The sequence below is a fragment of the Crinia signifera genome, chromosome 2, assembly GCF_055691185.1.
Source record: "Crinia signifera chromosome 2, ASM5569118v1, whole genome shotgun sequence".
NCBI lineage: Eukaryota > Metazoa > Chordata > Amphibia > Anura > Myobatrachidae > Crinia > Crinia signifera.
Genome location: NC_139218.1, coordinates 320,177,222 through 320,204,378, shown reverse-complemented (window position 1 = coordinate 320,204,378; position 27,157 = coordinate 320,177,222). Strand labels below are relative to the sequence as shown.

At 47.2% G+C, this 27,157-nt stretch overlaps 1 protein-coding gene across 1 annotated transcript in view; it reads left to right on the top strand.

The window, feature by feature from the left end:
- Positions 1-18,668: 18,668 nt before the first annotated feature.
- Positions 18,669-27,157, top strand: part of CD63 (CD63 molecule) — a 29,033-nt gene continuing 20,544 nt past the window's right edge. The window contains exons 1-2 of the mRNA XM_083169122.1: positions 18,669-18,830; positions 18,966-19,044. Of these exons, the coding sequence (XP_083025248.1) occupies positions 18,979-19,044 (66 nt within the window). The 5' untranslated portion in view covers positions 18,669-18,830; positions 18,966-18,978. The remainder of the gene's footprint in view (positions 18,831-18,965; positions 19,045-27,157) is intronic.

Here is a 27,157-nt window from a genome sequence, read left to right as displayed (position 1 = left end):
TGTATTTAGAGCACTGCATGTCCCGGCTATTTGAAATAATACCCCTTTAACACCAGAAAATACAGGGACTTACCCAGGAACATGGTCCCAGGATCATGCAGGGACATTCCCGGACTGGCCCTTTTACACCAACCTAGTCCCTGCATTTTCTGGTGTGAGGGGGAGAGAAAACCACCCCCGGCCACTTTAAACAACCAGCTATATCTTTGGAAACACCCATTAACATGTAGGCTTCAAATGATTTTGGTCCTGTGAAACTGGGCCATTTGGTTCCAGAGAAATCTGTCCTCAAACAACACGAACAGCCATGAAATTACATTTCAGAAATGAACAAAAAATTGGTTTACCCGCAATATCTCTAGAACCAATGAACCCATATGGACCAGGTATCAGATGGAAGGCTCAGCTATTTGGGTTCGACTGAGATCAACCTCGAGCTTCTGTGATGCCGGAGGGGGAACTGGCAACCGTTGGAACTGGGTGGAGGTCGGAATTAGTGGGTCCCATGTTATCCTATGGGGAAAACGTTCCAGGTTTACCTGGCGGTAGCTCCGGTTCCCGGGGGGCTAGCGACGCGGGGCTGGGCTCGTTGGAAAGCCCTGGCCCTCAGCTACAAATTGGGCCTATTTGGAGAGTGGGTCTGGAGCTGTAGCTCCATCAGGTCCATTGTTAATCCGGCCCTGCTTGCTGCCCTGCATTGCTATTGCCCACAGATTGCGGGGCCTTGCCTATTAAAAATAGACAAAGCCCCGCTGAGCATGATCACCCAGCACAAAGCATCACGGGTGTGCTGAATGGGGTATGGATCATTAGGTTACCAGCATTATGGTCGACAAGCATTAGGTGGACACCATTAGGTCGTCATGAGTGAAGATCGACATGCAGGAATGTCAACATGGCTTTAGGTCGACAGGGTCATCAGGTCAACATGGGAAAGGTCAACAGGGTCATTAGGTCAACTTGGGTAAGGTCGACATTGAAAAAGTCGACATGTTGATTTTTTTTTCACTGGAATGTCAACACAGTCAACACAAACACTAAAACGTAGCGCCGCGTCCCCTTGCATGGCTCACTGCACTCACCATGCTTCGGGCAAATGTCGGCAAATGTCGTGTCGACATGGAGACCGAAACAAAGCACGTGCTTCAGGCACCGTGCCTCGCTATGCTCTGCAAACTGTTTTATTCTCCCACCACGCCCTAGTGCACTGGTTCCCAACCCTGGTCCTCAAGTACCCCAACATTGCACGTTTTCCAGGTCTCAACACAGAATCACGCAAGGGGGGTTTCTGAGTACCCAGAACCCCCCCCAGGAGCCTAAGGGCCCTAGGCTGAAAGATGAGGGTCCCCTCTTTCCATGGGTACAAGAATTTAACCTTGGGAACCGGAGATATCTGACTTCAAAGCAGTGGTCCCCATCCAAGCCTGTTAATTGCTCTTCCCAGGCAGGGGGGGGGGGGGAGCGGGCGCCTGCAGCAGATCGCTGCCGTCTAGCAGGGAAGGGGGGTGCAGTGGTGCCGCTGATTGCCAACTAGCTCCTGGGGGGGGGGGGGGAGGGCAGCGGGCTTAACACTGTAGGCAGGGGGGGCGAGGGCGTATGGCTCACCTGCTCCCTGCTAGTACGAACTCCTGGTCACGTGCTGTACTAGGCAGCGCAGAGCTTTCTTCTTCCGGCTCTCCTGCAGCTCTTTACCGCCCTCTAGTGGCCGGCGCCCTAGGCAAATGCCTAAAGCTGCCTAGTGGTGGCGCCGGCCCTGGGTTACTGCTCCAGCTCCACACACCTGGTATGTAGTTTTATATTCTCTTTGGCAGGTTGCTCTGCCTCCTGAACTCTGATCCCCTAGTCCCCAATACCATTTGGTAGGTGGAATTCTCTAGTTTTTAATTCCATTAAAATCTAAGAAATCTATTTCCGGGAACTGGAGATATCTGCAGTTTAACTGACCCGGCATATACTGGGTCACATAAGTGTCCATCTCCGTGCTTTGCTCCGCCCCTCTGGAAACCCCCTTCTGAAAATCCTGCGTTTGCCCCTGAAGTGACATAATTAGCTCCAGCTGTGGATCTTTTTAAATGTGTCTGAATAATGAGTGCACCTGCTGGGTGACTTGGAAAATGTGAACTGGGAGGCGTACTTGAGGACCAGGGTTGGGAACCACTGTCCTAGTGGATGGTAGGGCATAAAATACCACCTGTGGACAGGGCCGGTGCAAGCCCCCCACCCGCCCCAGGCAAAACCCCCCATGCCGCCCGGCCGGGGGGATGGTGCGGACGATACTGCGGCACGGGGGGGTTCGGCGGGTGCGATGCGGCACGGGGGGGGGGGGGTGTTCGGGCGATACTGCCGAGCTGAAATCCCCCCCAGCGGGGAGCAGGAAGCGGGCGGTGCGGGGGGGGGGGCAGCGTTAATTAACGGGTGGGATGGGGGTCGGGGATGGGAGAGGGAGGAGGATTACATACTCACCTGCTCCCTGCTTTCTGGTACCTCTCTATGGTACCTCGGTGGTTCAGTACCGCCCCCTCCAGTGGCCGGCGCCCTAGGCAAATGCCTAGTCCTGCCTAGTGGTGGCGCCGGCCCTGCCTGTCGACACATTCCTGCATGTCGACCTTAAGTCATGTTGACCTAATGGTGTAGACCTAATGCTTGTCTACCATCATGCTGTTGACCCAATGACTGTATCCCGCTTCAGCATGTCAGTTAGCTAAATAGCCGGGTCGCCCGTGTGTTTGGGGCTTTAGACACAATGAATAATAAACAGTACAACTGAGGTACAAATGGAAAGCTGAGATTTTCTTGAAAACAAACAAAAGAAACATTTGCACTGTGTGTAGTAGAAACGTGTTTACCTAAACTAAGGTTTACTGTAACAAAGCTTTAAAATATGTTTGGGTCACTTGATGTACAAATGTTCCGCCAATGCCCTATAAAGGAGTTATATATACATTGTCGTGTAAGAGTGTATAGACAGAGGAAAGGGTGACTAATTTCATGTTCAAGACAGTATATGATGCATAGCTGCTATTGTGAACCGGTACCCAGTACAGTGATATTTCTTTCATACTTACTATGTAATTGAAATTAAGGTTGTTTATCTGACAAGTATTTTAGATATAATTTTTAATGCACTTTTAGCAATGTAAATAACACTCACAGAAAAAACAGAAAAAAAATAAAATGTTACAGGTTGTTTAATAAATGGAAACATAAGGAACTGCTGTGTGGTCGCCTAGGTGTTCGCACGGTGGGGGGGGGGTGGGGGGGGGGTGGAGTGGAATGGAGGCAGGGAGCGTTTCCTGGGCGTACCAAAGAAAACACTAAGCCTTCCTATTCAAACTCAGGCGGACATCTGGTTACCAGGGCTGGTGGCTGATGTCACAGGACGTCACCCGCCCACCCTGTTCTCGGACCCGGACAGCACAAATATAGGTCAGTCACGACTGACTTATATTTGTGAATAGGGGAAAAGCCATTCCATGGTACGCGAATGGATGTTTATGCACACCATCAATTTACAATGCGGCAGAGATGTTTGGACAGAGGGCGGGCATTCACCCTGTTGGACAGAGGCAGGGGGCGGGCATTCACCCGCCCGGCAGGAGGTGTAAATTGGCTCCCTCAGCAGCGATATTTCACTGCTTAGTCTTAGTGAGTCAAACAGGATCAGGCCCTCAGGCAGGATGAAATCATTGTTTACAAGGGGAGCAGAGAGCCTGGCTGGGCTAGGTATTTCTCAGGGTGCATGGCCTGATCACGAGGCATGGCCATGCACCCTTAAAATAAAATGAAGAAAAAAATAGTGCCTTTGGGTTGGGAAGAAGTGCTTCTGCAGCTCCTGCTCTCAGGTAATGGGTGGAGGACCAGGGTCCCCACTTGGCCCCTCGGTCACACCTGTGTAATTATTACCCCTCCCCTTTTTGGTGCCCCTGTTGCTATCTTATGTTGTAGCTTTGAATCTGAGCTATGAATGAGGGGGTTATTCAGACCCCATTGTACGGCTGAAAATTTGCAGGCTGGTTGATAATTGAAAGAATGTACATGCGTGTGGTTCGTAGTACTCATGCTTGAGGCCATCCTGTGATAAAAGTCCGGCTATTTTTTTATTGCTGACCATACACAAGTTGACTGACAGGAAGCCAGCGTTTATGGGGTGGTAACGCAGGCATGTCCAGATGTTTTGGGGAGGGTGTGGGACGTCAGCTCCAGCCTCGATCAGCCAATCTCTGTCGCACCTTTGTGGAAAGGTCAGAGTTACGCAAACTTGCACAGGTAAAATGATAGGATTGTGTTGTGAGTTGCATATGGATTTGCAGCTGGATGCCGATCTCTGATATTTTTGCAAGTCATTTGCGGGACTTCACACTATATACTATAACAGGAAGCTAGACAAATGAGAAGAGCCAGATTGGGAAGGCATACCCTCCAACTGATCCGATTTAGCCGGTACAGTACCGTTTTTTAACAAGCTAAAAACAGATTTACAGATTGTACAGTTACCTGTCCCAGTGGTGGAAATGCCAGAGGCACTTCTCCCTTGTCCATGAACTCCGGCTCCAGGTCATGACACTGTCTGTGGAGGCTCTATTGTCTGGTTGCGGGCGTGATATGTCATCCGCCTGTGACCTTAACAGAGTGGCCGGGTGGTGGGAACCTGCCTCAATAAATTGATGAGCTGCAGTATGCAGCGCAGCTCCTCCCAGGAACTTCACAAGTTTTTTTTTCTTTAAAAGAGCTGGGTGGATGAAGCACTCTCCTCCTCCCAGATATCCATCATGCCCACTTTACCAGTGGCCACGCCCATTCACCCATGGCTACATCTACTTTACTCGTGGCCACGCCCCCTTCCCAAATGTGTACCTGTTTCTGTTCTTCAGATGTTGGAGGGTATGGGAAAGGTCACAGTAATTATGGATTCCATGTAGCAACAGTACTGCCCGTATTTGCAGGCATCAGGCTGCTAGGTAAGCACAGCCCCAATAGCTGCCCAGGGTCGTGGGTGCCTAGCAACCAGTGGTTCCATTGAGCACTGCAGCCTGGAAATGTGGTGTACTGGCTTCCTAGTAACAACCAGGTCCCACCAAGGAGACAAGACACCAAGGTGGCTTGTAACTATTATATTGACAATGAAAGCTACAGGAAAAAAAATCATCCCCATATCTGGTCTGCGGGAAAAACGAAGAAGAGAGTATGGAGAATTTGCAAATTGGCATCTTTGCGTATCAAAAGACTCATGGACGGAATATCAGAAAATACACTGGGTGAGATGAGTGGCTGGTAATAAGGGCCTTATTCTAGTTCACTCTTTCTGACAAAATCCTTCTTAGATGGACAAAACCATGCGCACTGCAGGTGGGGCAGATATTACTTGTGCAGAGAGAATTAGATTTGGGTGAGTTATATTGTTTCTGTGCAGGGTAAATACTGATTGCTTTATTTTTACACTGCAATATAGATCTCACTGTAAAGTAAAATCCGACCCAAATCTAATTCTCTCTGCACAAGTAACCTCTGCCCCACCTGCATTGCACATGGTTTTGTCCATCTAAGAAGGATTTTATCAGAAAGAGGGCGGGATGTATTAAAATACATTGCCGCCCTTCGCGCCCCCCCCCCCTGCCACGGTGCCGCCGCATACGTACTAACATATGCGGCTGGCATCGCGGTGCGGTGACGGAGGCTCCCTGCGATACCTGTACTGTGGTGTGCGGGGGGTCTCCGTCATCTCCCTGCCGCCACGCTCTCCCCTCACGCCGGGGACAGCTAAGCATGCTGTTGCCGGCACCTCCTCCTCCCCCCTGCAGCCGGAAGGATGTCCGGCTGCTTCACTAGGGGGAGGAGGGGTTTACCATCCAGGGTCCAGGAGGACCCTTCAGGAAGGTAAGCCAGAGGGGGGGTCGGCGAGGCGGCAGGTTTGCGTCGGCGTCAGCGGGCGGCGAAAAGAAGCCCATAGGCTTCTATAGGGTATCATTCAGTGCGGTATCATTTTTGATACATTGGAAAATGCGGTAAAACCGGGGTTTTACCGCATTTTCCATTTGATACATCTCGCCCAGAGTGAACTAGAATAAGGCTCTCAGTGACCATCTTTGTCCGCATACTCATCTCCATCATTGGCCACAAGCCTCTAGTAGTATGTTAATTGAGTCCTCACTAATTATAATACGTAAGTAAGTAATATGTATTGAAATGTGGCGCTCTTTACTTGTACTCTATTTTGTTTGTTATTCAATGTAATGCTAAGTTTTGTCTCCCTGTACTGTTCCTTTGTACGTTGCTGCGAAACACTTGTGGCGCCTTATAAATAAAATGATAATAATAATTATATTAATAACCCACCGGTGGCCTTCTCCAGGGAACCTCGCATGGGGATTTGGATTTCGCTGCACCTGACCGGCAGGACAATTGCTTTGAATTTTAAGCTTTCTCTGTAAATTATAAGAATTATATTTCAATTACAATAACAATATCAGGTTGGAAAGGTAAACAAGTTTTTTTTTTTATAACAATTTTAGGATTTGTAATAAGGTATAATAGGAACACTAAACTGAAATAGTTGTCATTTCATTGGTGACAATAGTCTTCGTTACCGCAATACCCAAGGAATTGAGTTGCTTTAAAGTGCACAATGGGCCTTATTCTGGTTGGTGCGGTAATATCCGCGTGCGTTCGTGCCGCCGATGTTTTGTGTCTGCGCATGTGCAGAGGCGTCTCTGCGCATGTGCGAGCGGGGCGTACGGCCAAATTCCGCATGAGATGTGAACACTCCGAACAGGGGGTGGAGAGGGGCGTGAAGGGCTATTTGGGCTCATTACCATATGCATATGCCCCGCGTTTCATGGGCGTTCCCATGCAAATGCTGGGCGTACGTATGGTAATGCAGTCGTGACGCACGTGTAGGGGGCGGACATATGACATCGCCGGATGTCAGCTGCCCGCCCAGATTCCTGCTTTTGCACGGAGAAATGCCCGTGTGGTCTGAGGTTGCGGGAGCTGGCGGATCACTCGGTCCTGCTTTCGATGGTCTGCGACCATCGAATGATGGGGGAGGTTCCCTGAGATGGAGGAGGCGTATTCCATGAGAAATACACGTGTGGTCCGTTCGGACAGCTTCTTACCGCGGACGGACGGAGTTGGCGATCCGTATGGAAGGCGGGGTTTCGGACGCACGGTCCTGGCCGCATATTCGGATCTGGCCGCACCGATCAGAATAAGGGCCAATGTGAGAGGATGGTAACTTAGGGCACAATTGAGACCTGCTCGCTAGGCTGCATATATTTGCTGCTCAGCGATTTTTCTTCTCTTCGCAGATAAAAGTAAGCCTAGACGACTTCCGGTTCCGGCTTCCATGGGAGAGGACGCGGGTTAGAGGAGCTCCGTGGCGGGTGAATCGGGCGGCACCCCAGACTCACCGCACCGCGGTCTAACTCGCTGGGCAGCCCCCCTTGGTCCTCCGGAGCCCCCCGCCGATGTATGGAGAGATATTTCTCCATGACAAAACGAAGGGGAACTGTGTCCAGAACACCGCTGAAATCCAAGATGGCGACCGCGGCCATCCCGCCAGCAGTCTCTGTGTGTGCACTCCAGTCCCCCCAGCCGGGAACCAACAAGGTCAGTACACCAATCACTGACAGCCCACCTGACCCCCTGGCATGCTTTTCGCAGCCTTCACAAGACGCTGTCTCATACCAAGTTATGCTGCAGGCTATCAGAGACACTATGGAGCCGCTGTTTCAGCAACAGGCAAACACCTTTAAAAGTTCAATAAATGAACTGAAAGATCATCTTTCTCAACTCAATACAAGGGTGGCCCAGACTGAATCCAGGGTGGGGGCTATATTCCATGATGTTAGTGAACTGCAGGCAGAAAATACTGCGTTGCAAAAATCAATCCATATGCTAAATAACAAAGTAGACGATCTCGAAAACAGATCCAGATGAAACAATTTGAGGCTGGTGGGACTGCCGGAGCAGGTGAAGGGTGCTGCTCTTCACCAATTTATAAGGAACACCCTGCCAGAACTTTTACAAATAACAGCAAACTGTTCAGACATGGTGGTTGAGAGGGCCCACCGCATAGGCCCAGACCGCAAAGAGCAGAATGCAAGACCCAGAGTGACCATTTTCAGATGCCTCAATTACTTGCATAAGGAACTGATATGGAACGCTTCTAGGAAGCTTAAAAACCTGCAGTGGGAATCACACAGGATACACATATTCCAGGATTACTCAGCGGAGGTCACGAGAGCCAGAAAATAATTTCCCCCCATTTGTGCCAAGCTGATTGCAGACAACAAAAAATTTGCCTTGATGTATCCCACTAGACTGCGCTTATTTGAGGGTGAATCTGTCAGAGACTTCTCTACCCCAGGAGACGCACAGGCCTATCTCCGGGAAAGCCTGGGATAACCATCAAGGCAGTCATAAGCCTTAAGAATGTTTAAATGGGCGCAGGTTTAAAGCATCGTGACTGACTGTGACGGGACTCTCAAATGGGATGATTATATGCAATCATTATACAGGAGGACTCCCTGCGGAGTTGCCTGCTCCCCCCCCCCCTTCCCTTTTTGGGGGATTTTCTTTTTTTCCCTTCTTTTGCCCAATAACACTGGTCAGACCTGGTGGGAGAGGGGGGAGGAGGGGATTTATTGATGGAAAGTTCGCTGACATGGGGAAATTCATCGATATTGCTTTCAAACACAAATACAGATGTTCCCTCCAGGTTGGGACATTTGAAAGTCAGGAGAGACTCTCATACTGAAAGGGAGTAACGACTGTTCATTTACTTGCTGCTCGTGATAAGTACCTATATGTTCTTATTGTTATAGGGGTGCCGACCCGGATGCGCTGCCTGGGGAGCTCGCATGTGGTAGTAGTTAGAATCTAGTTCTGTTTAATGCTACGGAAGTTGTTAGAGTGAGCGATAATTTGCTTCAGGGGAGCAGTTCCTCTGAGGGAGGTTTTACCTTCCTTTTGTGTTGTTATGTTTGTGTTGGGGGGGTGTTGGGGGGGTGGGAAGGGTGGGGGGGAGGGAAGTCAGCTCAGGGACAATGTACATGTTGGTAGCCATTTTATCTTAAATAATGGCGCAGGTTAAGATCTGTTCTTGGAACGTGGGCGGGATTAATTCCCCCATCAAGCGCAAAAAAATCCTACTGTACCTTAACCCCTTCCTGACAGAGCCAGTTTTTGCGTTCCTGACAGAGCCCTTTTTTTCAAATCTGACATGTATCACTTAAGTGGGGATAACTTTTTTTTGCTTTTACTTATCCCAGTGATTTTGAGATTGTTTTTTCGTGACACATTGTACTTCAAGTTAGTGGTAAATTTTCGTCGATACAGTCTGTGTTTTTTTGTGAAAAATACCAAAATGTCGGAAAAAATGGAAAATTTTGCGATTTGCAAGATGTTAAATTTTCTGCTTGTGAGACAAATAATCTTACCACTCAAAATAGTTAATAACTAACATAGACCATATGTATACTTTATGTTGCCATCATTATTTCAACCTCATTTTCATTTTTTTGGACACTAGGAGGCTTACAATATGAATAGCAAATTCTCAAATTTTCAAGAAAATTTCAAACACTGATTTTTTTAGGGACCAGTTCAGTTCTGATGTGACTTTGAGGGACTTGAATGTGAGACACCCCCATAAATGATGCCATTTCAAAAACTGCACCCCTCACAGTATTCAAAACAGCATTTTGGAAGTTTGTTAACCCTTTAGGTGTTTCACAGGAATTAAAACAAAGTGTAGGTGAAATTTCAAAATTTCATTTTTTTTGCAGATTTGCAATTTTAATACATTTTTCTAAGGAACACAGTACATTTTACTAGAGAAATGTGACTAAAAATTGATTCCCCCAATTCTTTCGTTTTCATAAATATCCTATATGTGGCCCTAGTGTGCACGTTGACCAAACCACAGGCTTCATAATAGAAGGAGCACCTACTTGATTTTGGAGCCTCCTTTTTATGAGATTATTTTTTAGGCACCATGTAGGTTTCTAGGCACCATAAAATGCTAAAAGTTAGGAACCCCCCCACAAGTGACCCCATTTTGCAAACTACACCCTTCAGGGAATTCATCTAGGGGTATAGTGTAAATTTCAAACCCCCAGGGGTTTCACCAATTGTGGTACAACTGGGCAGTGAAAATGAAAAAAAATAATTTTTCATTTTCACAGCTCAGTTGTATCAAAATTGGTGAAACCCCTGGGGGTTTGAAATGTACACTATACCCCTAGATGAATTCCCTGAAGGGTGTAGTTTGCAAAATGGGGTCACTTGTGGGGGGGTTCCACTGTATGGGTGTTTCGGGGGTCATTCAACCAGAATCTGTGCTGCAAAATCCAAATATCACTCCTTCCCTTCTGAGTCCTGCCATGCACCCAACTGGTATTTTTTGGTCACATGTGAGGCATTGCCGTACTCGGGAGAAATTGGGGCACAGATTTTGGGGTGCTTTGTCTCCTTCATTCCTTGTGAAAATGAAAAATTTTGAGCCAGAACTGCATTTTTCTGTAAAAAATTACATTTTTTTACACAAAAATGCAGATCTGGCTCAAAATTTTTCATTTTCACAAGGAATGAAGGAGACAAAGCACCCCAAAATCTGTGTCCCAATTTCTCCCGAGTACGGCAATGCCTCACATGTGACCAAAAAATACCAGTTGGGTGCATGGCAGGACTCAGAAGGGAAGGAGTGATATTTGGTGGTGGAATGAATGGTGGGTGCTATGTCGCATTAGCAAGACCCCCGAAGCACCAATACAGTGGAACCCCCCCACAAGTGACCCCATTTTGGTCACCAGCTTTGGGAGGGGGGCTGGCGCTGCGGCTGGCGGGGGGGTGGGAGGGGTGCTGGCGCTGCGGCAGCCGGGTGGGTGGGAGGGAGGGGGGCTGCCGGGTGGGAGGGGGGGGGGGGGGCTGGCGATCGGTGGTGATCGGTGCTGTACTTAACACAGAAAACACTGCAATTGGCTGTTCACATTTGAACAGCCAATCGCAGCGATCGCCGCGAGGGGGGATGTCTGCTGTCAGGGACAGCAGACATCTCCAAACTGTCACCGCGTCTATAGACGCGGTGACAGTTAAAACCATGACGTATATATACGTCTTCGGTCGGGAAGTACCTCCCGACCATGACGTATATATACGTCATATGTCGGGAATATCTTTTTATATATATATATATATATATATATATATATATATATATATATATGTGTATGTATGTGTGTGTGTATATATATATTTATATATATATATATATATGTGTGTATGTATATATATATATATATATACACACATATATATATATATATATATACATATATATATATATATATATATATATGTGTGTATATATATATACACACATATATATATATACACACACATATATATATATATATATATTTCAGTTCATTATCATGTTTTTTTTTACTTTTTATGCAGCTCATGCTGCTGCTGCGGCTGGCAGGGGGGGGTGCGCGCTGCGTGCGCTCCTGCCGCTGCCGCCGCCGGGTGAGCCTGCTGCCGGGCCGGGTGAGTGCCGGGTGGGTGGGAGGGGGGTGCTGCTCATCAGTGGTGATCGGTGCTGTACTTAACAGCACCGATCACCACCGATCCCTGTGTTACCGAGCGGCTTAGCCGCCGGTAACACAGGAAACGCTGTGAATGGCTGTTCAGATTTGAACAGCCAATCACAGCGATCGCCGACCGGGGGGGGCACCCCTGCCCCCCCTGGGCGGCGAGGGGGGATGTCTGCTGTCAGGGACAGCAGACATCTCCTAACTGTCACCACGTCTATAGACGCAGTGACAGTTTAAAGCCATGACGTACATGTACGTCAAATGTCGGGAAGTACTTCCCGACCATGACGTACATGTACGTCAAATGTCGGGAAGGGGTTAAGAAACAGAATGCAGACATTGCCCTCCTTCAGGAGACACATTTGACCGAGGTGGAGCATGCAAAACTGGGTCAGATGGGATATATGTTGGCAGCATCTGCCTCATACAATTCTAGAGCAATGGGAGTGGCAATACTAGTAAGGAGAAGTCTGACGCCGGTAGTGGATCAAATATATGCAGACCTGGGAGGGAGATATGTTATTACTAAAATTTCCGTGCTTCAAGAAACGTATGTTGTTTGCAATGTTTATGCCCCTAATAATTACTCCCAGAAATTCATAGGGAGACTGTTGACGCGACTTTACCCATTTGCTACCTCAGGCTTATTGATGGGAGGAGATTTTAATATCGTGGCACTTCCCTCAATGGATAGGTCATCAGTTCCCAAGAGACCCCCACCAAAACCATCTATAGGCATACCCCAAATAACATCCCAACTAGGCCTTATTGATTGCTGGAGAGTCCGGCATCCTACAGAGAGGGACTATACCTGCTTATCAGCAGCACATGGGACCTTCTCCCGTATAGATTACCTGCTACCGTCTGAAACCCTTTTCCCAAAATCAATTGATGCCCAGATAATGCCCATATGCATTTCTGACCACTCAATGGTGTGGTGTACTTTGTCGACATCTGTCTATGTGGGGTCCCACAGACAGTGGAGGTTCCCGTCTTATTTGGCTGCGTCCCAAAGATTTAGGCAGGCATTGGAAGCGAGATGGGCTGAATTCACCCATGACAACAGGGGCCTTGAACAAGACCCTGCTCTGCTATGGCAGACAGCGAAGGATGTGTTGAGAGGGGAGATCATGTCCTATGTCAAAAAACTAAAAAAAGATAGATCAGCTAATGTTTTATTAGCACAATCTGCTTTGACGTCAGCTTACGCTAGGGTGACCAGCTCATCCCTTTAAACCGGGACACATATTAATCACACAGGTTCTGTGGCAGTTTAAAACCAGGTGAAATGGAGTCTTGAGGTGTGGCAGTTTAAAACCAGGTGAAAGCCAGCCACAGAACCTGTGTAATTAATATGTGTCCCGGATTAAAGGGATGAGTTGGTCACCCTAGCTTACGCTGAATATAAGAACACCCCCTCTCCCAATAACAAAACTGCTTATATGCAAGCAAAAACGCACTTTGACTCCCTGCTAGACAACCAAACCACCCAATATATTACAAATACTAACTTCCAATTTTACCGTCATGGTAATAAAAATGGCAAATTGCTATCTAACCTGATCAGGGGAACCCATCCATCGGCCTTTGTTCCGGTTCTAAACGCCCCGGATGGGACTAAGCTACGTAAAGGCAAGGATATTACAAACCTATTTCAAAACTTCTACCATAAATTATATACACAAGGGGAAATTAACGAAACCAACAAGACCCAGTTTTGGTCTGATGTTGCCCTACCCCAATTACCGGCTTCCACCGTGGACAGCCTAATGGCCCCTATAGACGTAGAGGAAGTCAAAGCAGCTATATCAAAACTTAAACCACTGAAAGCCCCGGGACCTGATGGGTATTCAGGGGAATTTTATAGAATATTGGTTGACAAAATAAGTGACACGCTGACAGCAATGTTCAATCAGCTGATGACGGGTTCAGGATTGCCCCCTCACTTCAACTCAGCGGTGGTGAAGGTCCTCCCCAAAACGGGACGGGATCCAGAAGACATGGGGTCATATCGGCCCATCTCGCTTCTTAATGTAGATTAAAAGCTGCTTACAAAAATCTTAGCGGATAGGATGAAATATGCATTACCCAAAATAGTTGACCCTGACCAGACGGGTTTCATACATGGCAGATATTCGGTCATAAACGTCAGGAAAGTCCTAGCAGCACTACAACACCTTGAAAGGCGGGGTGTCCCAGGGGACCATGGTATAATATCGATGGATGCTGAAAAGGCATTTGACCTGGTCACCTGGGACCACCTGTTCGAGACTCTCGGGCGGTTTGGCTTCCCGGAGCCGTTCGTGGCTTTGGTGAGGAATCTGTACGCGAACCCAGTGACTCAGGTGGCGTGCAATGGTCATATCTCGGACCCATTTATAATACAGAAGGGCACTAGGCAGGGGTGCCCATTGTCGCCCCTGCTGTTTGCCATAGCGTTGGAACCATTGGCCATAATGTTGCGAAATACGGACTCCTTTCAGGGCATTAGAATAGGCTCTACAACTTTGAAAATCTGTCTGTTCGCGGACGATATGTTGCTTTTTGTGGCAAATCTACAATCGTCCCTACCAGTCATAATGGACAAAATATCTAAAATTGGGTCCTTTGCGGGGTACAAAGTAAATACACAAAAATCAGAAATACTACAGATAGCAGGGAGACAACTATCCCTTAATATATCCCCAATATTGGGCCAATTTAAGGTCAAAACCCAATCAATACAGTACTTAGGGGTCTATATCCCATATAGCTTAACAAAACTATATTCGTTTAATTTCACTCCCATAATTGACAGGCTCATGACGCAGCTTGAAGCATGGAAAACCCTACCCCTATCATTGCTAGGAAGAGCAGCTGTACTGCAGTCCATTATCTTCCCAAAGCTATCATACTGCATCCAGATGCTCCCTATACGGCTCTCAAAATCAGACATTGATAAAATTACAAAAGGATTTTTTAAATTTTTATGGCAGGGGAAAAAACCCCGAATTGCTAGAAACAAACTCTACTCCAGGAGGGCAGAGGGAGGATTGGGAATACCCAACATACAGGCGTTTACACACTCAGTCTTTATGAGATATATCCTGGACTGGTTCCAGGGCACGGAATCTTATACACATAGGGCTCTGGAGGAAGATGTCTTTGCCCCCTACTCGCCCGCAGCCCTGCTGCATGCCCCACGGCCGGATCTACCGGCAGGGGCGCTAGAGAATATATTATTCACAGATACCTATGTTTCATGGCAGGCTATAAACAAGAAACTGGGACGGAACCATGGAAGTACAAAATATGCCCCATTCTGGGGTAACCCCAAATTTCAGCCAGGCATTCTCGATTCAGGCTTTGTAAGATGGAAAGCAAAAGGTATAGTAGCGATCCGAAACATATTCGACCCAGGGGGGAACCTGCTCACGTTCCAGAACTTAGTAGAGAAATATTCACTGCCTCATAAGGAATTTTTCATGTACCTCCAGGCCCGGCATTGGGGCAGATGTATCATAGCAGCGCTTATCGCGCCGCTATGATACTTCCTGCTTCGCCTCAATAGCGAGGCGAAGCAGGAAGGGACATCGACAAGATGTATTAACATCTTGTCTGCCGAAGCGGGGGAGCGTTAACTCCCCCCTTCAGCGATGTCCCTTTCTGGAGATAGCGCATCAGTTAATACTGATGCGCTATCTCCTGTCCCCCGGCCGGCCGCACTGGGCATGCGCGGGATCTCGCTGTTCACGCGAGATCCCCAGCGCAGCCCAGACCTAACAGCAGGGACAGTGCTGTCCCTGCTGTTTAGATAGGGCTTCGCCAGCCTGATGCTGGCGAAGCCAAACCTGGCTTCGTGCGGAACGGTCAGCGATGCTGACCGTTCATACACTCGGCCTGCTATCATTTTGATAGCAGCGCCGATATGGACAGGGGCGCTATGCGCCCCTGTCCATTACCGCATCCCGGCACGATCATACATGGGGGAGAAGCGGTATCAGTGCACATAACGTGCGCTGATACCCCTTCTCCCCCATAACGACCGTTCATACATCTGCCCCATTATGCCCAATCCATGCACACACCAATGCCTCAATCGACCACACCAGACCCACTTCACTCGGTATTTGTACTTAGTGCCACAGGGCCATATAGGCTTAGGTACCTATATTCTGTACCTATATTCGGGAACCGTCAATGCGGGGGGGAAGACGACAGGGGGGCTGTATATAAAGATATATCGGATCTGAACATCGTGGGTGCTAAAAAGCACCCATGATGGCTCAGATTCCGATATATCTTATGTTCTGCAGGTCCGACGCCGTGATCCGATCCGATTCGCGCGAGACCGCGCATCAGATCAGATCAGATGTCAAACACATGTGATTTTCGGCCGATTTCACCCGATTTATTGGACCAAAGAGCCGAAATCGGATGAAATCGGCCGAAAATCGCATAGTGTATGGGGGCCTTAAGATGTGCATTAAGATCCTATCCACGATCCGATCAGAGTCACTGGTCACTGGACGGCCACTGGAGGGCGGCACTGCACACTGCCAATTAAGTTCAGACGAGGAGCAGGAACAAAAGCAGCCACCCACGTGTGAATATCTGATTCCTGAGCCCTGCAGCCGACACTCTCCGGGGGGACAAAAGTTTACTGTATGGGGGACTGATGAAGGGGAGCCGCAGCAATCACGGAAACCGCTAGCCAGTGCTGGCTGCGGAAGAGGCTGATCTGTAAGGGTGAGTACGGGAGCGGGGACTTTTGCCGGGGAGGTGGGCTGCTGTCTGGGCCCCGTGTATCACTCCCCAGAGGCAGAGTGTGAGCGGGGCTCCTTCCCGTGTGATGCTGTCAGAATTGATGCTGACAGTGGCGCTCAGGCTCAAGCGGTGCCTGCTTTGCTAACGATGCCACAGCGCAGTGAGAAGCCTGCACTGTTGTGCCCAAGAAGGAGTGGGAGCGAGACGCCGCCAGCGGGGGGTGAGAAGGTTAAGACGCAGCCAGCGCTGCTATGATCAGGTGAGAGAGGGAGATACAGTATGCTGGGCTAGCTACTGTGCACTAAAGGTGCCCACAGACGCTACAATTGTACTGTGCTATGCGTTTTTGACTGTACAATGGTTCTATACAATTTTTCTTCCAGCTTGCTATGAGATGTGCACTTGGATGCATGTGATGAACCCATGTTTGTAATGTTAAATTTCAGATGTAGTCTAAAAAGTATGTGCAGCACGTACTTTTTTAGACATACAATATCGGGCTCCCGGGAACGCGCATCGCATCGCACAAGCCCATAAACACCATCCAATAATTGTACATAAGATGCAATTTGTGCTTAAAAAGTACAAAACGCATTCGATAATTGATGCGTCTGTGGGCACCTTAAGTTGCAGGAGGAGGGGGCCGGTCGGGGTACTGTGTGTTCTGAGGACTGCTGCTGCTGACCTCCTGTGACTGAGTATCCTCACCCCCCACGATTGCCTCACATTACCGCTCCCCCTGCGAGTACCCCGCACAATTACTGCATATTACACCCCATGGTGATTGCTTCCTTCAAATTACTGTGAGGGGGGGGGGGGGGGGTGTGCAGGGGCAGCTTTGCCTAGGGCATCTGGATGCCTTGCACCGGCCCTGGATCTTAAGGCACATCTGATTTGCATCCTATCTTGACTAAATAGTGCAGATCTGCACTATATAGACAAGCATACCCTCCAACTGTACCGTTTTAGCCGGTACAGTACCGTTTTTTAACGGTCTGTACCGGCTAAAATAAACTGTACCGAATGTACCGGTTTTTATTAACATCAGCTTTAGCTGCCTGAGGGATTCTGGGAGATGTAGTTTATTACACTGCCGACTGCTCCCCAGAGAGCATGGAGAAGCAGCCGGCCAGAACTACATCTCCCAGGGTGCACAGCGGAGGGCTGTGACAGGCTTGCCTCCCCCTGCTGCTCAGGGAGAGACTGTGGTTGGAGGATGTCGGCTGTCCAGAGACCACAAGTCCCGGCCGCAATAGCACAAGCCGACACTTTCGGGGCTGCGTGACGTCACCACAGCATGGACGTGCCGCAGCATGGAGAACCTGACAGCGGGGACAGTCGGCGATTTTATGGCCAGACCCCGCTAAGCTGACGAGGTAGGGACAGCCAGCGCAGTATTTATATTGAAATGGAACTCATAAAGAAATTGGCACATGTAGACCAAAGTAAAATGGTTAAGACCACGCCCCCTTTTACACATGGCCACGCCCCTCGGTCTATGGCCACAACCCTGTACCGATTTTTTAGATGGAAATGTTGGAGGGTATGGACAAGGCAGCCAAGACTTTCTGGCTTCCGATACGTGAACGCGCATCGGGATCGGATCGGGATCGCAAGGGTTAAAACCCTTGTGATCTGTATCCGATTCCGATCCAAAGTTGACTATATCGTCAACATCGGAAAGGAAATCGGACCGTGTGTACACAGCATTACATGCAACCTCTCCGATCTCCTATACTACAGCTCCCATCCCAAAATGATGACTGAACATGGGTGATGCTGCAGTTATACAGCTATGTGGGCTTGAGCACTGAATAAAACTCATTGACGGAAAGTTGGATGGCAGTTTGTCAGTCCTAATATGGACATTTTTAATGTCATCCATAGGGAGAAGCAGTGCTGACCCAGGTTCCGTGTAATCGGCGCAGACCTGGGTCCCAGTGCTGTGTAAACTGGGTATGAAGCTGGGTCCAACCCTGGAAACTCCCGTGTTCAAAGACCAGGGTCCGACCAGGGATTTTGGTGTAAAAGGGGTATGACACTCTTTTCACCAATTGGTCAAGATGGAAAAACATATATTTCCAGGGCTACAGCTCTAACTCAGGGCCAGCTGGCAGGTACTGTATGGAGAGTATGCAATTATCACACACTCATCAGTCACTGTGTAAGTATGACTAACACAGTTATCATCGGTACAAAGGGGGTTCCTATTCCCGGCACTGAGCCCAGCCAGCACTCCCAGCCGCACACACCCCGCAGCCAGGAAGGCAGCAGCAGCAGCAGCATCATCACCACCAGGGTCATATGACCACAGCGGGAGTTGCAGAGTTGCGGGGGCAGGCTATTTAACTGGGGGAGGGGGCTGGAGTTCTACTGCTGCTGCTGCTGCCTTTGCTCAATCACTTTAGTCACACGCAGCAGAGTTTGGTACGACAGCTACGGGCGGGGAGGAGAAGCAGCAACAGTTGGACACTAGTTGGAGGAGCAGCGGTGAGTAGGGATAATACCGAGGGACGGGGGTCGGTGTGTGGAGGGTGGTCGGTCAGCGTGTGTGAGGGGGGGTCAGCGCTGCGGGTGTATAGTTACTTATGATATTTATTTATAACCCTCCTCTGTGTCCCCCAGGCGCGGCTACAGGATGGCTGTCGAAGGAGGAATGAAATGTGTGAAATATCTTGTCTTTATATTTAACCTGTTCTTCTGGGTGAGTAACTTATTGCTGAGTGCCCCTTTCTTGTAAAGCCCCTACCTAGCGGTAAGTGAGCCCCACCTCTCTACCTGCTGGAGGCGTCTGTGTCCTTCTGCTGGTTCCCTGCTTGGGTAGATATTGGGCAGGTCGGACTGGTTGCCCACAGTGGTACAGGGGCCCCTTCCCTCCTAGAGACCAGGTATACTATAACTGCACAGAACCATGGAGTATTTTGTACTGTTTAGTGGGAATATTATCATGCATGGATTATCAGTATTTACTATATACATTTATCAGGGAGGCCAAGACAATTCACTCTCAAATGGTTACTCAAGTATCTGTGGCAGATGGTCACACCCCTAAGCACTGGTCTGTACCACTGCATTCTCCTGGAGGGCCCTCCATGCCTATGGGCCAGATGTATCAAGCTTCAAAAGTGATCAACAATCAGCCAATCAGCTCCTACCTGCCATGTTACCGTGTTTGAAAAAATTACAGACAGGTGCTAGTTTATCACTCTCCACTTTATCACTTTTGCAGCTTGATACAAGTCTGAAACTGCTGGTAACTGTATGTGTGTGTATATAATGCAGTTAACAAGTCCTGTGTGATCGAGCCTCCCGCCCTCACCCAGGTATAATCACATTAACAACAGCTGTTTGTCATGACTGCTGCTCACGTCATATGACATGTTGCTGCTCCCCTGCAACGCACACTCCTATCATTAAATCTACAGCTAGTACAGGCTGGCAATAGGGGCCTACTTATCAAGTGGTGGTTTTGTGTGTTTTTTTTTTTTTTTCCTTTTAAAAATAATTTAGAAATGTCTACTTTCCTCAGCAGTCTTGTGTTGCAGAGCCTAATTCCCAATTTTCCTCAGTGCTTTGACACCTGTTTACTTAACTTCATATAGCAAAGTTTCTCAGTTTGGCCCAAATCCCACATTATTTTGGGATTGCATAAACAGTCTTATGTATTTGGAAACTAGCTGACCAAACCCCTAAAGATTTCTTGTCCAGTCTAGCTGGTTGGAAACAAAATCTGGTAAAAATGATGATTTGCTCCCAGACACTGAAACAGACGAAAATGGTCTATCTGACAAACTGGCTGAATTCATTTGATTTTGTCAGCTTTCTTGCATTTTGGCATAAATGGTACAATTTTTACTCTTGCTCCAGTACACTACCAGCTTTTTGTTCCGACCAGAAGGTATGTCCACCTGTGGGAGAGATCTCCTGATCCTGCTTTCCCAGCCTCCATCCAGCGTTGGCAGATGACACTGCATGTGCACTGTCAGTGTCAGGCGGAAACTCACAAATGTGAAGACTTATCCAAAATGCCAGGGAAGTAACTAGCAGGTACAGCAGTTATTGCTACCACAGTACTTGCAGGCATATCTATTGATCTTTTTCCCATTGCATTATGTGCTCCTTTACATTGAAGACTTCATCTTAGCTTTTGCTAGATAGAATAAAAAAATACCCTTGTTTACCAAGTGGAGTACTTCATTTTGCAAAGGTCTGGTATCTGATGGGCAGTGAAGAAAGTGTAGCCCTTAATGAGGCAGTTCTTCGAAGATGGAACCCTAACAACCCTGAGTTGTTTTTTTGTGTGTTTATTTCTCTTTAAACATCTACTATATGTATGTACCTATAAACTGTTAAGTAACTTGGCTATTTCATTCCTGGGGTTTTTTTTTGTGTTTTTTTATTCCTGCCCCCTCCCACTTTGTACCAGTATTAAGTTTCTGACCCATGTTGCGCAATTTATTTTCCATCTTCCTATAACTTGAATGAGTTGACTAAATTGTTTATAGGTTCTCAAAACATTGCTGACCCAGTTATGTGGTTCTTGATTACTATCTAAAGGTCCTAATATATAGGCTCAGATTATCAGCCAAATATGATTGATGTGAAAAGGATTGTACACAGCCATGTTAAAACAAAAGCTGTCTATGTATCGACGAGACATTAATGTCACTGCTTTAACAGTGGTCAACAGCATTGTTACTGCCCAAAGTGTTAGTTGTTAGAACCAGTTAGTTGCTGATCCGATTTCCCATATTGGTTACAGCTTTGAGATGAGGGGTCATGCTAAATCAGCAAGCCTGACTAGTGTGATCACATGGGCGTGATCTCAAATGATGAAAAGGTAATTGCATAAACTAGCACTGAATAGGTCGGAACCCCTTCTGACCTGTTCATATCAAACTGCTGTCTTTTTGGCAAAACAGCAGATTCGACAGTGATGGAATATACCCCTTAAACTTTGCATAGAAATCAGTGATCTGTTTGGCTTTCTTCAAACCATGGTCTCACCAAACCTTAAGCCATGTATGTTTAAACTGTGGCCCTCCAGCTGTTGTGAAACTACACATCCCAGCATGCCTTGCCATAGTGTTAGCATTGGCTAATATCAAACCTTTGGCAAGGCATGATATGATTATGCCTTATAAACGTTTCACAACATTGGTGATTGGTTTTCTTTGATTCACAAGAATATACTGTAGCAGAATACGTCTGGGACATTCAAACAGGAATATTTATTTTTAGGGCCATGTGATGTGATTTTCCTATATAATTTATTCACTGCTCTCTCAGTCCCGGAGCATCGCATCTGCTGCAAAATCGCATGCAATTTTATAGGGTGTACGATGATTGTATGTCTGAAATAGGTTTAACTTACCCCCCCCACTATCCACGCCACCCCCGAAGAGGGACGGCGGAACGTGCCCTCCGACTTTCATTACCCCACTATCCACGTCAGCGTGGAGTTGATTTTTATATAGTGTGGTGAGCGGATGTGGAATACATGTAAAGTAATCCGCGGGGCTCGGCACGGTGGCTCGCTACACCATATAAAATAAACTCCACGCCGAAGTGGATAGTGGGGGTATGAAAAGGTCGGAGGACACTTTCCACCGCCCCTCGCTGGGCTGGCTGCGCTCACCACGCTTCGAGGTGTTGGGTGCATAAAAGCTATTTTTTAGGACATACAATCATATTATTGGATCTAATGTAAAGGCATCGCACACCCGATAATATCGCATGCAATATTGTGGTGTAAAATATAAAAAAATAATTGCATGAAAAAATCGCATGCCCTTAAAATGGCCCATGCGATGCGATTTTCCTATGTTACCGTCCGTATGCTAATTGTGTGCCCAACTAACACATAATTTTATTTTTTTTCTAATGGGGGGGGGGACTTATGTTGCAATTAGTCATGTTTGACCAAAGTGTGGTCAACCCCCTCCCAGCTACTACTAGGGGGCACAAAAGAGCAATTAAGGTCTCCTAATTCTGAGCGAAATTGTTCTGCTGCTATGTAAGCAGATGTAGTAAAATGCTCTTTTGTAGGGTAAATGTCACATTTTCATAAGATACTCTTCTAACTGGAGTACTTCTAAATTCAACACAGATGAGTGGCCTTTGGCTTTTCATTGCACAGAAGTGAAGACATTGAAAAATGATTGTGACAGTGACTCAGTAAGAAAAGCATTCTGCTGTGTATCAAGCTACCAGTAGGCTTGTTCCCCCACACTGTGGCTCTTCTTGAAATATGAACTCCCTAAACTGGGTTGCTGAGCTTTACATGCCCCCCCCAACACCGTAGAATTGTGGAGGGCTGTACTTTGGCCTGTTAATGTGATTTTATTCTCTGTTAAGAGTGCAAATTTATAGAGGGGAGGACAAACACAGCAGCTGACAGACAGGATTTTTTTGCTGTGGTTTATAGTAAGTCTGATTCTAAAGGCCCATACACAGTGTGCGACTTTGAGCTGAAAGTCGCTCAAAACAGGAGAATTGAGCGGCTTTCAGCTCAAAGCTGTCCGGTGTGTATGGCCCGGTGATGAGCGCTGCTGCGTGCTCCCGCAACATCGCTGGGAAAACCGCTTATCTGCTGGTTATACCAGCAGATGAGCGGCTTTCAGGATGGATTTGCATAGGCACCAGGCAGGGGGAAAGCCGCTCAGTGTGTATGCACTGATCAGCTTTCCCTGCAGCGATTGTCATCATCGCTGGGCATTATTAAAAATAATTCTACATAAAGGTTTTTAAGCACAATTTGAGCAATTACTCTTGGTGTCATGGCAATGGGATCTGTGCATGTATTGGCTAGTTACAGCAGGGTTGCCGACCCTCCCGGAATTTCTGGGAGTCTCCCGAAAATCGGGGCTCCCTCCCGGTCCCCCGGAAGGGTGGGCAACCCTCCCGGATTCAGGGGGGACCCCCGCTGTCCCCCGGATCGCGGCATTAAAATGCAGCAATCCTCGGGTCTCAGAGGAGGGGGCGGAGCTAAAATGACACAATCGCATCATTTTAGCCCCGCCCCCTCCACAGATCACTGAATTAGCTGGTTTAACAGCATGGGGACGGGGCTTAGTGATGTCACGCTTAAGCCCCGCCCCCTGAGTGGCTCCTAAATCTCTCCTCTCCGGGCTTCTCCCGGAGAGGAGAATAAGAAAGTCGGCAACCCTGAGTTACAGTTAAGCAGACACTGCAGGATTTCCCTTGCAATGCCAGTGGGTGCAACCTATCTGTTAATGGTTCAAGGCTTGACACAGAAGACTTTAATCTTCCCAAATGTGACGTGTGCTTATACAGTTGTGTTTTTTTAAGTTAGACGAGCTTAGGATTTATTCGTAGCCAGTTACACCTGTAATACAGAATATACAGAAGTGGGAATTCTTATCTAGATGGTTAAGACAGCTGGGTTTGAAGAGAAGTGGTAACCATCAGGGTGTTTCTGCTGTAAGGAGCCTTGCTCATGCTGCTTTCCCACTGCCTAAAAGGATAATGACCTGGTATTTGTAAATGGGTTAGAGCCATAAAGACCTTTTCCCACTGCCGCTCTTAAATGGTAAATTGCTGTTTTAAATACCATTTTTGTCACATTCACATTGTACCCATTTAAACCACAAAGCAACCCATAGTAAACATGGGCTGTCATATTTCCACAGGATGTGGTGTGTAGTCATCAGCCAATCATATTCTTAACCTTTATTACGAAATACCGTTTAAGACCCTTTCCCACTGCCAAAAAAAGGCTCTTAAATGGATAAACACTGCTTTTTACCCGTTTAACAAATTCTGGTATTTGTTAAACGGGTAAAGCAACCTGGAGCATTCCCACTGCAGCTCTACTTGTTTAAAAAGGCACAACTCCCCCCAATTTTGCAGACCCTGAGTAATTAGAGGAGATGGGGGCAACCTAGCGCCACTACGTATCAGTCCCCCTAGCTTTAACTTTATTATTGTTTTTCCACTTTCTACAGCCGTGTCCTGCAATTATACATTTACACTGCAGCCCAGTGGTCGCCAATCTGTCGCTCGTGAGCTACTGGTAGCTTGCGTCAGCAATCCGGGTGGCTTGACCACTCAGTGGCCGCCCAGCCATCCCTCAATCACCCGCTGCCTCCTTCCCCTGAAACACATGCTAGAGGTAACATTTCACCTCTAGCATCCCCCAGAAAGCACTTGCGGGTAACGCTGCAGCACTGTGCTCCCTTGCAGATGTTAGAGGTGAAATATGACATCTAGCATTGGTCTCCTCAGAGGAGTGCAGTGAGGAAAGGCGGGCGGAGATCAGTAACCCCTGGCAACGCGCAGGTACTTTACAATAAATTAGAAGCCTTATGGGACACTGTGCAATACCTCCCAACTGTCCTTATTTTTCACAGGAGAGTCCTGTTTTTGGGAGTTTTCTGTATCCCACCCAGGGCCGGCAGTGTCCTGCAGTGAATAGATGGTTTGCACAGCATCTATACAGTGTTGGCCATGCTCCCATAGCAGATAAAATGGGGGACGTGGCCTTTGCAGGAGTACCCAGATCACACTCCTAATTTTGGGCGAGTGCCTTCGGCACGTGCAGATGTCCCTTCTCTGCCTCCAGTGTTGGGAGGTATATTGTGGCTTGCGGCATACTGTCAGGGGCATTTTTTTTCAGTTATTGGGCAGATCTATTAAATTTTAGTAGCTCTTCAGGCAGTTTATTTTGTCTCTGGTAGCTCACACCCCCAAAAAGGTTGGAGACCACAGCTGTAGACCATCTTTGGCAATGCATGCCAGCTCCAGTGCTCGAGGGCTACCAACAGTTAATGTTTTGAAGATCTCTACAGAATCACAAGTGAAGTAATTAGTTCCACCTGTGGAACTTTTAAAATGTGTTGGTGAATGAGTGCACCTGTGTACCTGCTGGGTTGTCTGGAAAATGTGACCTTTTTGTAGCTCTCGGACTGGAGTTAGCTACCACTGCTGTAAAATAATAGTGTTTGAGCATTTGCTAGGTGATGTTGGCATAGTAAGTGTAAGTTATGAAACTAATGTCTCCACTTTCCCAGCATCCTGCGTTATCTTAGATCGTGCTCAGAGCTTCCTCTTATTATATCTGCTCTTGGCCAATATGAGTATTTGTGGTGGGTGGCGCTTTTTTTTTTTTTTTTTTTCTCGCACTCTTTCAATGCAAAGAAAGTCAAAGGTTAGACTTATAAAAAGCAGTTTCCTTGTATAAACATAGTGACGTAACAGAAGAGAATGTGTTGCACTGTATAGTGCTCATGTTTTGGGTGGGGCGAAAGCTGCCTCCTATAATGCATTGAACTAATTGCAGAAAGTGTATGTGTACACAAGAACCGATCAGAGGAAAACTTAAATGCTTTAATTCCTAGTATTCATTAATGGATAGACCTGCCTTAAAAAAATGTGGTGTCCTTTTCATGTGTTGGGAATTATAATGTAAAGTACGCAGCAGTGCTAAGTCTCCCTTGAACATCAGAACACCTCTGTTTGCCCAGGGTAACACCCATGTTCAAATAAGTCCTATCGCTTACTGAGTCAGTGATGTAACAGAACCGCAAGGTGTATTTGCATAGCACACATTTAAAACCTGAAAATTGCTAATTGGACCATAGAATGATTGTGGTCATGCAGTTTCCGAATGGCATAGGATCAGTGGCCACTAATGTAGTATCGCCCTATATTAGACGTACACCATCCACATTTTCATGGTAAAATATCTACTCACCTGTACAAAAAGGATTTTAGCCTGTCTCCATACATTGTGACACTCAAACTATTTTACATCTAGCACTATTAGAGGGACAAGCACATTACAGATGTAGTCCTAATAGTCACCAATATCCCCTAACTGCCCTAATATAATGTAAATGTATGGACAAAGCTAGCATAGAGTTGTCCACTTGATGTTTTGGCCTGATCTATACCAATACAGTGGTGGGGTGATGGCATCAAAAAGTGTGCAGTATTGCAGATGCCCGCCCAGAATGGAGCGGTGGAGGGAGCAACGGCCATGCGTGGTTATTAACTAGGACCTCCCTTGCCTGAACATGCAGGACGATAATGGGTGTCATTAACTGTGCAGAAGCGTGTACACACTAGGCGATATCTCTCAAAGCCCTTTCTGAATGATATTTACAATATTGCCTAGTGTGTAAGCAATTTTGACTGATTTGGCCATAGACCAAATCAGCAGGTGTGCGGCTTAGTCAAAATTGCCTTGCCTGCAGTCTAGTCTGCCCTGTGATAAGCAATCCTGTGTGGCCGCACATTGCCCAGTGTACACACCAATTTTGGTTAACCTTCTGGTTGATTTTGACTAGATAGCCAAAATGCAGTGTACATGGCTTAACTAAGTTTGATCATACCATCTGTGCAATCATGTATATCTTTAAAACCTGGACTATTAGGGTTCATTGAGGACCATATTTTGAAACCATTGGTCGAGTAGGTCTGGCAACAACGGTATTCTTCAAAAGTCAATGCCTTACAGATTTTAGTAGTTTGTGGTATAGAAGAGTTTATCTCTTATACACCTTTCACACAAAAAAGCAAATTAACAGAGAAGCTGTTCTACCTGGTAACTTACAATTTAACGCAAGTCCTTTTTTCTGTGTGAAATGGGTCAACCTGGGTCCTAAATACTAGGTCTCCATCCCAGGAATTTACCAGTGTCTAGGACCCAGGATTTTCGACCCGGCTTAACCCCTTCACACAGAAAAATTACCATGCAAGAATTTCTAACCCGGTAGCTAGTGTTTGTGGGTCAGACTGGGACTGGCATATTTACCCAGCAATGAGAATGCCAGATAAGACTGGATTGGCAGACA